This window comes from Metopolophium dirhodum, chromosome 2 (genome assembly GCF_019925205.1).
Source record: "Metopolophium dirhodum isolate CAU chromosome 2, ASM1992520v1, whole genome shotgun sequence".
Taxonomy (NCBI): Eukaryota; Metazoa; Arthropoda; class Insecta; order Hemiptera; family Aphididae; genus Metopolophium; species Metopolophium dirhodum.
Window position 1 is genome coordinate 5396445 of NC_083561.1, and position 15674 is coordinate 5412118.

General features: G+C 28.4%; 3 protein-coding genes across 3 annotated transcripts; 2 read left to right on the forward strand and 1 right to left on the reverse strand.

The window, feature by feature from the left end:
- Window positions 1–2664: 2664 nt before the first annotated feature.
- On the forward strand, window positions 2665–4445 carry LOC132938557 (nucleoporin SEH1). Its single transcript, XM_061005467.1, has 6 exons — window positions 2665–2896; window positions 2964–3120; window positions 3221–3479; window positions 3554–3793; window positions 3879–4024; window positions 4156–4445. Exons 1-6 carry the CDS (start codon window positions 2786–2788, stop codon window positions 4311–4313), a joined length of 1071 nt encoding a protein of 356 aa, XP_060861450.1. The 5' UTR covers window positions 2665–2785; the 3' UTR covers window positions 4314–4445.
- Window positions 4446–7048: 2603 nt separating this feature from the next.
- Window positions 7049–14538, forward strand: LOC132938237 (NADH dehydrogenase [ubiquinone] iron-sulfur protein 3, mitochondrial). Its single transcript, XM_061004954.1, has 6 exons — window positions 7049–7349; window positions 7429–7482; window positions 8503–8750; window positions 9258–9503; window positions 9563–9742; window positions 14375–14538. The coding sequence occupies exons 1-5, from the start codon at window positions 7295–7297 to the stop codon at window positions 9725–9727; spliced, it is 768 nt and encodes a 255-aa protein (XP_060860937.1). The 5' UTR covers window positions 7049–7294; the 3' UTR covers window positions 9728–9742; window positions 14375–14538.
- Window positions 12443–15602, reverse strand: LOC132938235 (N(G),N(G)-dimethylarginine dimethylaminohydrolase 1). Its single transcript, XM_061004953.1, has 6 exons — window positions 15089–15602; window positions 14339–14441; window positions 13762–13859; window positions 13559–13654; window positions 13373–13501; window positions 12443–13289 (listed from the first exon to the last, which is right to left on the reverse strand). The coding sequence occupies exons 1-6, from the start codon at window positions 15347–15349 to the stop codon at window positions 13158–13160; spliced, it is 819 nt and encodes a 272-aa protein (XP_060860936.1). The 5' UTR covers window positions 15350–15602; the 3' UTR covers window positions 12443–13157.
- Between the last annotated feature and the right edge of the window lie 72 nt (window positions 15603–15674).

Below are 15674 nucleotides of genomic sequence, written 5' to 3' on the forward strand. Positions count from 1 at the left end.
GGGGGGGGGATTTAGCTACCCTGGCTACGCCACTGATATAATATACTTATACAAATGAAGATTATTAACTTAAAATCAGTTCAGTCCAATTTGGTTAATATGAGATAGGTTGCGGTTGAAGTGGATTTTTAAAATTTGATAACGGGGAGACTTGACTAAAAAATTCCAAAATTCAATCTTACAAATGAAAATTTTTAACTTACAATCGTCTGGTTTGATTTAGTCAACATGGATGAAGAAACATCTATTTTCGAATGAGAACACACTTTTTCTTAGCGGATAATTTTTCGGAAATTGTTGACGTATCAGAATCAAAATTCAAACGAGGAGTTTTTGAGTTATTTAACTTTCTGTACTAAGAATAATAAGTTCATGTAGGTTTAAATGTATAATGGGTTTGGAAGATATGGGGGCATGAGGCCATGGTGATTTTAAAATGTTAGAGATTAATATAAATTTATAAAAATGGTCCAAGTATAATAAATACTACAGATATACAGTATAAATCTACTTTATATTTTTGTAAGACTAATTTTTAAGGATCATTATTCTCGTTTGAATTATGAATTAGGTAAGTATATCAAAATCTTAAAAAAAAATTATCCACTAAATAATTTACAGTAAAAAAGGGGAAAACTGCTTAATTAGGTAATACAAAAAATCCATGAATTTCATATATGGTCTTTGAGTTTAAATCATTATTAAAGGTAAAATGGGGGCGAGGGTGCTTGGTGAACCATCCTGTATATATTTATATTGATATTTGATATAATTTAGTAATTTACATTATGGCTATAATACCCTGTATACATAATTTTTCGTTATTATGTATAATATAATATCATAAAACTGTAAATTTTATAATATACCTACACATATCCAATATATAGTTACATTCACTTACATTTCACATATAATAGTGGAAAGTTGAAAGATTAAACTAATAATATATCTATTTGAAGCTTTAAAAGTGGACATACTGAACATATATTTTTCTGAATAAGAGCGAATTTTATCGACTTAAAAGTAGCTAGGCAGAGGCGTATTTACGATTTTGGCGGCCTAGGGACACACATTTTAGTGACCCTTTTTTTCTCAGTTTCTTATTACTCATTCTCACAAAATACTTTTAAGCCCCATCTAATTTACAATTTACTTTTTCTCTCCGTTAAAAATTTTTTTCCTGTTTCGGTTTTAAAGTTAATACCAGATCCAATTTTTTTCGGTTTCGGTTTTGATTTTGTTTTTGGTTTCGGTTTTACAACAGTTTATACCGGTTTCAATCCCTGCAAAAAGTGATTACCAAAAATGTATATTTTCATCTTATTGCATTTATTCCTAATAAAAAAGCCAACCTTTATAATCAAATAAAACAAATTATAATTTCAGATTTTAGCCTTTTTTTATGAAAATATAATAAAATACATTTTATATAGAAATGTAAGAGATATTATAAGAAAGATACAGGTTATCACTTATCACTAATATAATTTCTCAACAAATTAAATAAAATAAAAATTGGCATCCTAGGGTAATTGCCCCCCGGCCCCCGCCCTTCTAAATACGCCACTATACATACACGTACCTACTACTATAAAAAGGCCATTCTTATTTTTCGATAGTTACAGCTATAGTATGCCTATATGAATCATATACTTGTTTAGTATTTAAGTGTTTATTACATTATCTATATACTTACTTTATTTTAATTAATATTAAAAAGAGGAAAGATTTGTATGTTTTTCCAAATAAACTAAAAAACTACTTGACCGATTTCAAAAATTTATTACTAGAAATTCGCCCCCACCATAACAATTTTTAATGTATAAAATTACTCTCATTGTCAACAAAATAATAAAGATTAACATTTTAATTTACTGTTATACCTAAGTAGAAAAACTTATCACCACAAAAATAATAATTATTATCTATGATAACCATTACTGTTCGATAAAGATAATAAGTAATTGTACTTAATTATATTATAACAATACTCAAAATTAAACATTAAAGGTAAATTTATGAAACAATACTTTTTTACGTAAACTTATTTGTAATGTAGTCGCATTAAAAAAAAAGTCATTAAAATTGACTTAAGCTCGCCCAAACTATTTAAAAATACGCATTGATTTAAAAAATAGATTCGCCCCCCCCCCTCCCTAGAAAACTGTCTAGGGACCCCGGGGTCTGTACTACAGCAATAGTATTGTGTATAATATGATATACATAGTACGTAATATAAATCCACATAAATTACACAATATTTTAAACATGTTTTGTGTTTACTACCAACGTGATTATAGTTTTTTTAATATAATGATTGGCTAATATAATTAATCGACAGTTGTTCTTCAATTTTTGTTTAATTAATATAACCATTTAATAAAAATAAACGCAAATTAGATGTTTTGGCTTGAATTTATTCAGAAACAAAAGACAAGAATAGTTCCGTAAGCTTCCTGGACCATTTCGTTAAGCCCACGTACAGTTCCAAAAATCAATACATGTTCAAAAAGCCATAATAAACTTACCCTTTTGTATCTTCAACGACATCCTGGCGCCAGCCGTGAAACTATCGATCGGGTGCCAAAGAGGTTACAAATACTCCTATTTAGTGTACATAACCTAAATGTTTTTATCACAATCTTATGCAATATAAAATTGTCGAACTTTAAGCGTTTAAAAATTTAAACATTATCAGTATGACAATATTTATTTTTGTATTTGTATTTAATTAATTGAATTGAATAATTTCAGCTTCTATAATACATAATAAATGTGAAACATGGTTGAAGCACACAGTATTAATGCGGAGCACAAAGACTTAATACACGATGTTGCATTTGACTACTATGGAGAAAGAATGGCGACATGTTCTACGGATCAATTCGTTAAGGTAAGTGTAATTCTGCTGACTATTTATGTTTGAAAACGTATTATATTTTTAATATTGTTAAATATAGGTTTGGGACCAAGATGAACAAGGTAATTGGAATTTGACAGCTAGTTGGAAGGCTCATAGTGGATCTGTTTGGAAAGTGACTTGGGCACATCCAGAGTTTGGTCAAGTAATAGCAACATGTTCCTTTGACCGTACTGCCGCCATTTGGGAAGAAATAAGTGAGTATTGTAACAATTATGATTTTAAAATTGTATCATTAATTGAAATTAATATGCCAATATAAATTACTTAACAATATTAACAGTTGAATTTTTGTAGTGGGGGAAAGTAATGAAAATGGAACATTATTACGGCATTGGGTGCGTAGAGCAAACTTAGTTGATTCCCGCACTTCTGTAACAGATGTAAAGTTTGGTCCAAAATCTTTTGGATTAATTTTAGCAACTTGCTCAGCTGATGGAGTAATGCGAATTTATGAAGCCCCAGATGCAATGAACCTTGCTCAATGGCCATTGCAACATGAAGTATCATTAAAAGTACCTAGTAGTTGTCTCACATGGAATCCTTTATTATCTAAGTAATAATTTTACATAATATGCTAATATATTATTATCAATTATTTAAGAAAATTAAACATTTTTTTTTTTTTAGTTTTAGAACACCGAATGCAATGATAGCAGTTGGTAGTGATGATAATTCCAATACTTCAAACAGTAAAGTATTTATATGTGAATACAATGAAGTATCTCGTCGATGGGCGAAAACTGAATCTGTAGCTAGTGTAGCTCATCCAGTACATGATATGATATTTGCGCCTAATATGGGGCGATCATTTTATTTGTTAGCGATTGCTACAAATAATGTTCGCATATTAAAACTTAAACCAATTGTGTATGTACTAAAGTTATAATTTAACTGTTGAAAATTAGAAAAAAAATATCCATTTTAGTGATAGTAATTATAATTTTTTACACAGTGATGCTACTAGTGGTTTCCCCTATACTATTGAAACTGCAGCTCAATTTAATGATCATTTTTGTACAGTCTGGCGTGTTGCATGGAATATAACTGGCACTGTTTTAGCATCATCTGGTGATGATGGATGTGTGAGACTTTGGAAATGTGAGTTTTAAGATATTTTTGTTTTAACTAATTCATCTCATGTATTCTATTTATAATTAGCAATAATAATTCAAGAAGATTACAATAAATTATTTTAAAGTGGTTTTAATAAATATCTATTTTATTTTTAGCTACAGTAGATACCTGGAAATGTGTTGGAGTTTTAAAACGTGATGGGAAATTGCCACAGCCACAATCAAAAAAGACCCAATCAACTACTCAAAACAATTTAACAAGGTTCTTCAAACTTGGTCAAATAACTCATCCTAGTGAAGTACATTGGCATTAATGACTTATTATTATTTATTTATCTTTTGTTTATTCATTTAAATCTTGAATGTGAGATAATTCCATTGTTTTTCATTTAAAACAGCTACAATATTATTATTTTAATTTTATAAATATCAAAAGTTTCAGTTAATTGAATGTTTTATTAATGTTTTAATGTTTTAAATAAGCATTCTTAACTATAGTAATTAGAACAACTGCATTTTTGATGAAAAAGGGGACGAGTGAATCACCTTATATTTTATAATCATTGATTATAAATATTGTAGATTGCTCACTGGGCAATTTTTTTTATGGCTAGTTATTTAACCATGTTAGGCAGTGCTACAGGCACTTGGTGAGTTAAGTATGGTAATGTCATAATCACTAGTGTCACGTCTGGCTGACGTTGAATAAGCGTTGTCAGGAGACACTCGTCATTCTATGGTTAACTCCGTGTGCATTCTATATACTTATTTTACATTGTCACTGTTATAACATGATAATGCAGTACAGCATATTTTTAACACGTTGAACGCTGGTGTCGACCCGTGACACCGTGGCTGGTGTCAATGCGTAGTTGACATGAATGAACGGGCACCCATGGCCAGTGTCAACCCGTGGTTGACATAGTGTAACCTATTTTGTATTGAGTCTTTTTTGGTGGCTATAGCCGAACACATTTGACATATATATCGGTCATTCATAACCGCTTTAACTATTGCGTAAAATCTGCTAATTTTACAATTGGTGAAGGCCCTTGCAGGTCAAGTCATGTCGGCCACTGGCGCGCAAATACCAAATCAACATCGCCGTTCAATGTGTTAATAGTAACTGGCAGTACTGGGGTAAACTACTTTTTAAAAATATTTGGAATAAATACTCGAATGCTTATAAAAAATAGTATTTCAAATACTTAAAAAATATTTTAGTTTTACATATTCAAAAATATATTGATGACAGCATAGGCGTAACTAGGGGACGGGGCTAAGCTCCTATAACTTTTATTTTAGGCCCTCTGTCATAATTCCTATAGTATATTACCTATACTCCCACCAACAGTTGCTAGATTTACAAATTTTATTTTTTTATATAATTTGTGTTGATGATCCTGTGTAGTGTGTATGGCATATCTTGTTGTGTCGTTTTTACTACATACTACATAGAATTTGTCAATAAACTATAGAGTAAACACAAAAATAGTCTTCTCCCTGAAGAATAGACTCAGTATAAATGCAAAAAACTTTTTTTAAACATTAATGTCAAAGTGTGTTAATAACTTAATATTATTAATATATAAACATTATTATACATTTTAGATTCTGAATGGAACGATGAATGTATTGATTTTACAATGATGTGTGTTTTTTTTTACTTTTTTTATTTTTGTGTCTGTCATCACTCATCACCTTTTAGGACAGTAAAAGTGCTTGGATTTTCTTCAACAGTAACTTTTCTGATAGGAAAGTGAATCTAGTTGGTACTTTGGGGGCTCAAAAGTAAAAACTTCCCAGTAGTTTTCAAAAACGACGTGAAAAACAAAAGAAAAATTAAGGAAAAACGGGAATTTTTACGCAAAATCTGTTTTCGAGAAAATCGATTTTGGTTTTTGGTGTAACTCTAAAACAAATGACCGTAGGGACATGAAATTTTGACTGAATGTTTATAATTGCATTTCCTATACACCTTAATATTTTCCAAATATTTTGACTTATTTTGTGCTGTTTACAGACATTGTCAATTTCCATTTTTTTTTTAGATAGATCCCCCCTTGACTTTTTTTTTTTGTAAAGTTTAGTTCTCTAATTTTCTGTATTTCTCAATATGATATTACCACAGAATATAACAATAAGATATTACTTTTAAGTATGTCTGTTTTCTAAATGTTCTAGCCGTGGTAATTGTACCGCTCTAATAAGATACACTAATCGCCACTATAATAATCGTTCGCGGCATATATGCGACTATCAGACAACAAAAACATATACCTCTATGATAGTATAGTATACTGTATTTTTTACTTTTCTGTGAATAATTTTTCATGCATGAGTGTATAATAAACCCGATAAACAGTCGGTAAATAAAACAAAATTACCATGAAGACCGTAAATTTACCATAGGGCGTAGATAGGTTTATTTTTAATGACTGAAGTATAGTTAGTGACCGAAAAAAATTGTTTTCACCTCTGGGTTACAGCTTTAGATGTTAGTGATTAAGAGTTTTATCCAAATATTTATGAACTCTTGAAAATATTTTGTACTTTGCCTGTATCAACTGCTATACCTGAACGATGTTTTTCAAGTTTGAAGAGGATTAATCTTACATAATAAATAGTATGACAGAAGTAAATATTTTATCAATTTTCCTATCTAATATTGAATATTAATTATAAATGAAGTAGTAGTTATTATATACTTTGTTTATTGGACCGACTTTATTGGCATGTCGCCGGTTAATAGTTAATACAATAATCATGCCAGATGAGGTTATCCATGACAAATTTAATTAGTCATAGGTTATCGATGAACTGAGCATCCAAAAAAATAGAAAACTGGATTTTGTATTATAAACTGATAAGAAACCTTGTACGTTGTGTTGCATTTCATTTAATTTCAGGGTTGCCGTTTTATAATAATATAATCTGTAGTGTAACCATGGTTTAACTATGGTTCTACTTTTATCAAAACCAAGATACCTTGGTTCATATTACTTACCATAGAATAATTTTTTTAGTGTTATCGTATTTCTACTTTCTCAAAAGTAAAAAGATATCATTCCTGAGCTATTTTCAATCTTCATTCTTTATCCTTCTTGACTCCTGTGTTCATAATTTTTTCACGGAATACGTATTACACTATTCAGTTATCATTATTCACTAAACATTGTCTCAACTTCTGGGTCAGTGTGGAATAAATTTGTGTCTTATATTTTTCTCCATTTTCGGAGTTGATTGTTCATTTATTCATTAAATATTGCAACGTTCAAAATAATTTTTTTTAACAATGTCGATAAGGATCATAACCAGAGCAATTCAAAAATTAAGCACAGTTCAGACTGGTAACTATTTTTTTGTTAACTAAAATATATTATTTGTCTCTTCACAAGATATTTGTTTTAAAATGTTAATTTTTTTTAGGTACCAGGATGCCTAGGTATTTTAAACTGATGACCCGAGCTGAATCCACTACAGGTAGATATTGTTTGCCAAATGTTTAAGTATAGGTATAAACAGTTTTATGGCTATTTACCAATATGAAAACATATGCTATTCACACAATGTTGGTAGTCCACAAATTGTTTTGGTTTCTTATTAATACAGTGAAATAATATAATTTAGTTAAACTAATTTAAAGTATTATAAATAAGAATGAAAAATGGTATGATAGTTCAAGGTATCAAAATAAACAGTGAAAATTGCATTATTTTTAGAAAGGTATATAAACTAAATATTTAAATGAGAATTGTATTAATCCATATTATTAATTCCATATAAAACCATAATACACCAACACATTCAAAAGTTCACTAAACTACCTACACTTCTTAAAAATTATTTTAATAACATGACAAACAAATTACATATATAATTATAGAGTATTTCAGAGTATTTATACTTCAGAGTACATAATATATGGGATTATTAATTATTACTGACCGTATGACGTATGTATTAACTATACAATATTTTATTGATCAAATAAACTAATTATTATGTTACACTGTTATAGTAGATATTGTATATAATATGTCTAAGAGAAAGCGATTGCTAGAATACATACTGAACATTTTATTAATTCTCCTATTTTAATATCTTTTCTTTCAAAAACTAATATGTAATAATAATAATTCTATAGTTGACATTTCAGATTTTTTTTATGAATTCATGTATATAGCCATATAGGTTAATAGGTAGGTACAATTACTAATTACATTTTTTAGTTTTTATAAAATTGTCATTACAAATGATCAAAATTGAATAACAATATTTTATAAGAAATGTAATTTTAAGTGATAATAAGTATTATTGTGTAATTTTTCTATGGTGATTTCTGGTAGCAAAATGGATCTAGTTAGTTATTTTTGAAGAAAATGTTGTTATTTCATAATACCCGTTAAATAATATTCTAATTTGATATTCATATTTTATCCTCAAAAGTCCAAAACAAAACTAATATCATAATTAACTGTTGTTGTTTTTTTTTTTTTGTAGTGGTACCAAAACAAAAATTTGAGTCAGTAACAGAACAATATCTTGGATTTGGAAATTTTGTTGCTGAATGTTTACCTAAGTATATTCAAAAAATTCAAATAAGTTCTAAAAATGAATTAGAATTACTGATAGCACCAGAAGGTGTCTTACCAGTATTTCATTTTTTAAAAAATCAAACAAATTGCCAGTTTGCTAACTTATCAGATTTATGTGCTGTAGACGTTCCTCAACGTTCAAATAGATTTGAGGTAAAGACTTATACATTTTCCTAGTTACCTTTATAAGCTAGTTTAAGCTAATAGGTACTAAATGTTTATTTCTGATATCTATTATAAATTAAGTGGTTTTATGCACATGTTTTAGTTTTTTATTGTTAAAATGAATTCAACCTACTATGATACTAATTTCTAATAGTAAAATAAATTGCTTTTATAACAATAATATCATAAAATATACTTACTATTATTATAGACTAATAGACCGCCTTCACTCAGAACCGATTTTCGTTTAGATTATTACAAAGTCTATATCATTGAATTTAAATTTAAGACATCTGTTACATCGATCCTACTAGACACTTACTGTACAGCAAAATGACTTCTCCGGTTTTTGTCATATATTTGTCAATTAGTTTTAATTTACAATACATATGAATCTGGATATTAGTTATTAGTGTAATTATTATTATATATTAAAATATTAAAATTATCTGAAAAAAAATGTTAATTATAATATCAATTTTTTGTACACGTTAGATTGTTTACAATTTGTTGTCACTTCGATTCAATACTCGCATACGTGTTAAGACTTATACTGATGAGTTAACACCAATTGATTCCATTACATCTATTTATGAAGCAGCAAATTGGTACGAAAGAGAGATTTGGGATATGTTTGGAGTGTTTTTCACTAATCATCCAGATTTAAGAAGAATTCTTACTGATTATGGATTTGAAGGTCATCCATTCCGTAAAGATTTTCCATTGTCTGGATATGTAGAAGTAATTCATTAGTTTATAGATAAAAAAGGAAATTAGTAACATTAAAAAAAAATATTTAGGTAAGGTATGATGATGAAAAAAAGAGAGTTGTGGTAGAGCCATTAGAAATGTCCCAAGAATTCAGACGTTTTGAGCTATCTACTCCATGGGAACAATTTCCGAATTTTAGAAGTGCTAGTCCCACCACTGAAGAAGTGGCATCAGCAGACAAAGAAAAAAAATAAGTTAATTTTTCCAAGGTAATTATAAATAACTTGTATACTTGCCTAGTTACTGACTTAAATAATGAAATATAAGATTTTAATATCATACTATACATTTTTAAGTAATACTAGTATTCATAATCAATGGTACACAGCCTACGTGTATATTGTACATGAAATAAAAAAAAAACTAACCCATAGATTTACAATTTTTGGAAATATCTTATACTAATTAATATTTAAAAATTTTGTCTAGACATCCCAACTTTCCAAATATTATATAATTAATAAGTCTGAACACACAATAGTGTTTCTTAGCAACCAACATTATCCGCAGCATTTACTTTGAATGGTTGCAATGCTATATATAATATGTATAATGTCATTAATATATTAATGTTAATACTAACATTATAGATACTTATTGATAGTTATTAAAAAATGGTTAAAGTTCTCAACTTCAGCCAGTGGTGTCGAGTTTGTACTTATTTTGGTGCATTCAAAGTTTCAAAATATTTTCAAAATTTTCATGTATCTATAGTTATTAGTTTTTGAATAACAATAAAATAACAAAACCGCATAAGAAGTCAAGTAAATATCCAAAATTGTAAAAATATGAATTTCAAATGCTCATGAATATTTTATTTGATTTGCTTATAGACTTTTTTTTGATAAAAGTGAGGAATCTTAAATTACAATTTCAAATCTTAGATTTAAAAAAAAAAAATTTTTATGAATTCTCAACTCAAAATAGTTTGCTAATTTTCGTGATTTTTCCGTATTTTGTCAAATTTGAACTTTAAATGCTTTTAAATAAAAACTGTGACTAAGGATTTTTAATATTTTTCAAATGTCCTTGTCACAATTTAGTAGGAGCCCTGTATTAAATTTTCAAAATTTTTTACCCAAAAAATAAAGTTTTATTGAGATTTATAGAAAAAAAGATTAATAAAATTGGAAACAGAAAATGTTCCTAAACAGTTCAAAACAAATCAAAATATTTTGAATATTTTATCGTGTATAGAAAATGCAAATATAAACGACCAGTGAAAATTTCATGTATATACGTTAATTGGTTATAGAGTTACACCAAAAACGAACCAAAATTTTGTGGAAAACCGATTTTGCGTAAAAATTCCTGTTTTCCCTTAATTTTTATGTGGTTTTTCCTGTTGCTTTTGAAAACTATAGTGATTTTTAAATTTTAACCTCCCGATGCACCAACAATATTTATTTTCTCATCAAACAAGATACTGAAGTTAAAAATCGAAGCATTATTTCGATTTTTGACTACTTATCGTGTACAGACACAAAAAAAAAAAATCACATCATTGTAAAAACCAATACATTCATCATTCCACTCAGAATCTAAAATCTGTGTATTCACATTAGAGCCGTGTCAAGCAATTCAGCGCCTCGGGCATTTGATACCCCTTCCCTACAATTTGGACCACAGGTAGTTTATTAGGCGCAAATAAAGGCGCTCCCTTACTTTTACAAAACTATGGCATCCGGGGGAAATGAAAATTATATTTTATATACGATGGTATAGTATGGTATTGCACAGAGGCGGCACAGCATAAATACATGGAAACATCAGGATTTCCTCATATGATCCATTGAGCGAAAATCAGGTTTTATTATTGGTGGATGAGGGGAGCTAAATACTTAAAATGTAATAAATAAAAACTTCTAGCTTCCCTTAATGTTCTGTTATTTGAATGCCATCATAGATGATGTTACAAAATTGTTTAATTTTTATTTTTGTTTAATAGATATCCAAATTCCGAAGATGCATATATTATTTTGTATTTATAATGTCATACCATTTAAAATTTAAATACCTGAAGTTTAAAATGGAAACAATGTCCCTCCAAAGTTGTTCTTACAGCAATTTATAAATATCAAAGACATGAACACAATTTATTGAACAATCCATGCAAGAGAAGCAAACTTTGCAATTTTTACAATCCATATTTAAAATAATGACTCAGTTTTTGTTTACCAAGCATTTGAAGGAAAACAAAATTTTATTTTATTCAATATTTTATATACATATTAATTTTCTATGGTCATTTTTGGATAGTACTTATAAAGGAAAATAATATTAGAATTATTTTTATTTATCTTTAGGGGATCTTGAAAGACTTGAGCCGACTGTTTTAGATTCTAAGAGTAGAGATGAACCAATACATGGTTTTACAATGATGTGTCTTTTTTTTCTGTCTGTCATTAACATTTCAAGTAGTAAAAATGCTCATATTTTCAACTTTACTGATAGGAAAGTGAATCTAATCTTGTTAGTGCATTTGGGAGGTTTCAAAAGCGTCAGGCAAAACAAAAAAAAAAAGTTTTCTGGAAAGTTACACTATTTATAGCCTTGAGATATTTTCAATTATTATTATTTAGTAGGCTTCTTCAACGATATATTTTTGAATAGCGATATCGCAAAATTCAAAACAATATCGATATTCAAAAATATATCGTTGAAGAAGCCTATTATTATTTATAAAAGTATGTTAGGATCACACACTATCTCCACTCAGAATTGTTTTCCGTATACAATGACTTACCACTAAATTCAAATTTAACACATCCTTAACAATGACATACTCGACAACTACTGTAAAGCAGAACGTTACCCACTTGTCTACCCTTTTTTTTATGAATTTCATTAAAAAAAATAATGATATAATATTTTTATATTAATTAAATATACTTTTATATAATACATAGTTAATTGTTAATTATTATTTATTTTGTATTAATGTATTCATACATGCAATAAAAATGTTTGTGGAAAGCAACTAGTATTGAAATATATACATGTAATAATATAAAAATAATATTTGTTTAAAAATCAATATATAAGAACAGTTGTGTGGTGTGGCTTTTTAATATTTCTCCCAAATTTTTGAATGATTAGTTGTGTGGGTGGGTGGGTCTTGGTTAGAATTGAACCCTCTCTTTTTAATTAAACTCTGCGCCACTGACTTTAGTAAGTAGGAATATATGTCCGATTAATAAATTGATAAATAAGGATGGGCAAAATTTGTTTAGAAAGGATATAAAAAAAACCACAATAATAGTTAAATACTTACTTATGAATTATAATAATATTATATGATATTGTCAGTTAATAAATTTATATTAATGAAAATTCTATGCTAAATTGTAGCCATAATATCAGATCCAATTATGTAAAATTCTTATTAGGAACAAATTAATTAATTAACATACTATGTTAAATCAATCTTAATTAAATTCTCACAATAATTTTTTTTTTAAAGACAAACTATCGTAAAAACATACTAATAACTATTAAGTATTAGAATTTAGAACACAATGTGTGTGAATATGTGTGCTTATATAAATATGTTGGTCATGAAAAGTGTTGTTTATAATACTGATTTAGGGGAATGTATTGCATAACATAATAAGTAATAACAAATTATAAGCTTCGGATATGTTTTGTACGTCTGACTAAAAGGCAACATGAATTTAAGTTGGCTCCTTCACATTTTAAAAGTTCTGAAATGTCTACTGATTGAAGAGTAAAATCAGTTATTTTCTCCATTAGAACCTAGAATAATTAATTTATATATTTAGTATTATAATTTATAAATAATTGTATAAAAATTAATCAGTAATAAATAAATATATTACACTGAATGATAATGGTATTTCTTTGGCTGACCGATGTAATAATGTACCATTAATGTACATAACATTAGCAGCTTCATCTTCAGGTAATGTAAGAATTTGGTAGCTATATGTAGCTTCTCTTTCTAATCTCTAAATATTATGAAAAAAATATTAATTAACAACTTAATAGTTGAAATATTAAATTACCTTCAAAACATTTTTTGTAGAATCACTTGACCCCACGCACATAAGATCTGGTCCCGCCATTGACACAATCGTTTTTAGATGTTTGTTTTCTGTAACCTGTGAAATCACTTTACTTGCATTAATAAATTAGCCTTTAAACTATAGTATATATTTAATATATAATATTATAACATAATTGTGTTAAGAATCGAATACTTTCTAACCTTGATTGGAGTACAAGGATATTCAGGAAAAGCAGATGCAACTGCACATGCTCCGGATTCATTAGTCCATTTTGTTATTCCAATAAAGAATTCTCGACCTTCAAACAAAGATACTTCTATAATTAAATGTGGGTGATAAATTTCAACAGTTTAAACTAACACCCACACATTCAGATAAATAGTTTCATGGCATGACATCATTAATAATGACACATTTATAACTAAATAAGGCAAAAGCCAAAAATTTATGTCATAAGAGCAATGCTAAAACAACTAATTAAAAATAACATGTAAAAATATATTTTAATAATTATTTGTCATATTTTATATCATAATACATTTAACTGTCTTTTAAAATGAATAATAAGAAATAAAATAATTATTGATAAAAATGCTTTAGAGATATTACTTTATTCTTTATTAGCCATAAAGTATAATATTATGTTTAATAAAAAATATACCTAACTCAATTCATATTTTTAGAATTATCTTAATAATCTCTGAATAGAATCTATTTTATTACCTAATTACCCATTTAATATATAAAAAATACTGATTAATGTCATATATTTTATACCTGTAAATAATATATCGCTTCCGTGTAATTTTGCAGATTTATCAGAAACCTCAACAATAGGCAATCCAATTTCTTTCTTCAACACCGCTCTTATTGCTTCAACCTGAAGCATTTCAAACACTTATTGTTTAAGGACAATGTGGATTTATTATATGTAGATACTTCATTCTAGAGTAATAAAAAATTATTGTTATGATAAATTTAATTGTTAATAATTAATATTGATGCGGTATGTAGCTGGTTGTACATTCCTTGTTTAAAATATTCATCATACCAACTGTAATATGATCCTGAAGTGTTTTAGTAGAAATTACTGGTTGTTGAAGTAATGAAGTCTCACCTGCATGTGTTATTTCCATCTTACAATTGCATTAAATAGTAAACTGATCATCGGTTCTCATTTAGATTCATGAGTTTATTACGGTGTATTAGGTAGAGTGAATTTACCTATTATCTATATTATTACTAAACTAGTTGAGGGAACAATATTTTCTGTGGTTTGTTAAATTTGTATTCGATATTTGAAATAACAATTTAAAAATGCTCATGACTTGCTTCAATAAAGGTAAAAAATAAAAAAAAAACCTTTCAACAAACACAAGAAAATGTTGTTGCGTTTAAATTTGATATTAAAACTAACAACTAGGTGTGCTGAACATAAATGTATCGAGTTAGAATTTGTAAGACGGAGACGACACATGAAAGGAGAATACGGTCCACTCAATGCTTTTCACGAATTAACAGACTTACTTCTTTCGCTCTCTCGGGCTCTGCTGGCTTTGTGATGATCGCAGTGCCGTTGCACACAAACGCCGTGTCGTCAACGAAAGCACACCACGGTGTATCTTCGTCTGCTGGCATTTCGATCACGTCGAGACCAATATCTCGCAGGGCTTGAACGTAGTTTTCGTGTTGACGTTTCGCTCGATCGTAGTCCAATGTCGGTTGTCGGTCTGTTAGCGACCGTGGTAAACGGTTCACCACCGCATGAGTGTAACGGGTAGTCGGCATTCTTATATTTTGTTCTCGTTAACGGACCCTTGAAATGACTCGAAACTTGACGTATCGCCGGACGGCCAGGCGGGTACTCACTACTCCGGTAAAAACTACTAACTGTTGATAAAAATTCAAAATGATAATTTTCTGGCCACGAACCACTGACTGTCCGCTGTAGATACCACACTTATATATATATATATATATGCTATGAACTATTTACTATTAATTAGTATACTTTGGTAACCTTGGTCTATGATTATGGCGGCATGACGTAGGGACTGTCGACTTGTATAGGCAACACACCGTACACATTCTTATCAATAATGAGCAATTCTCG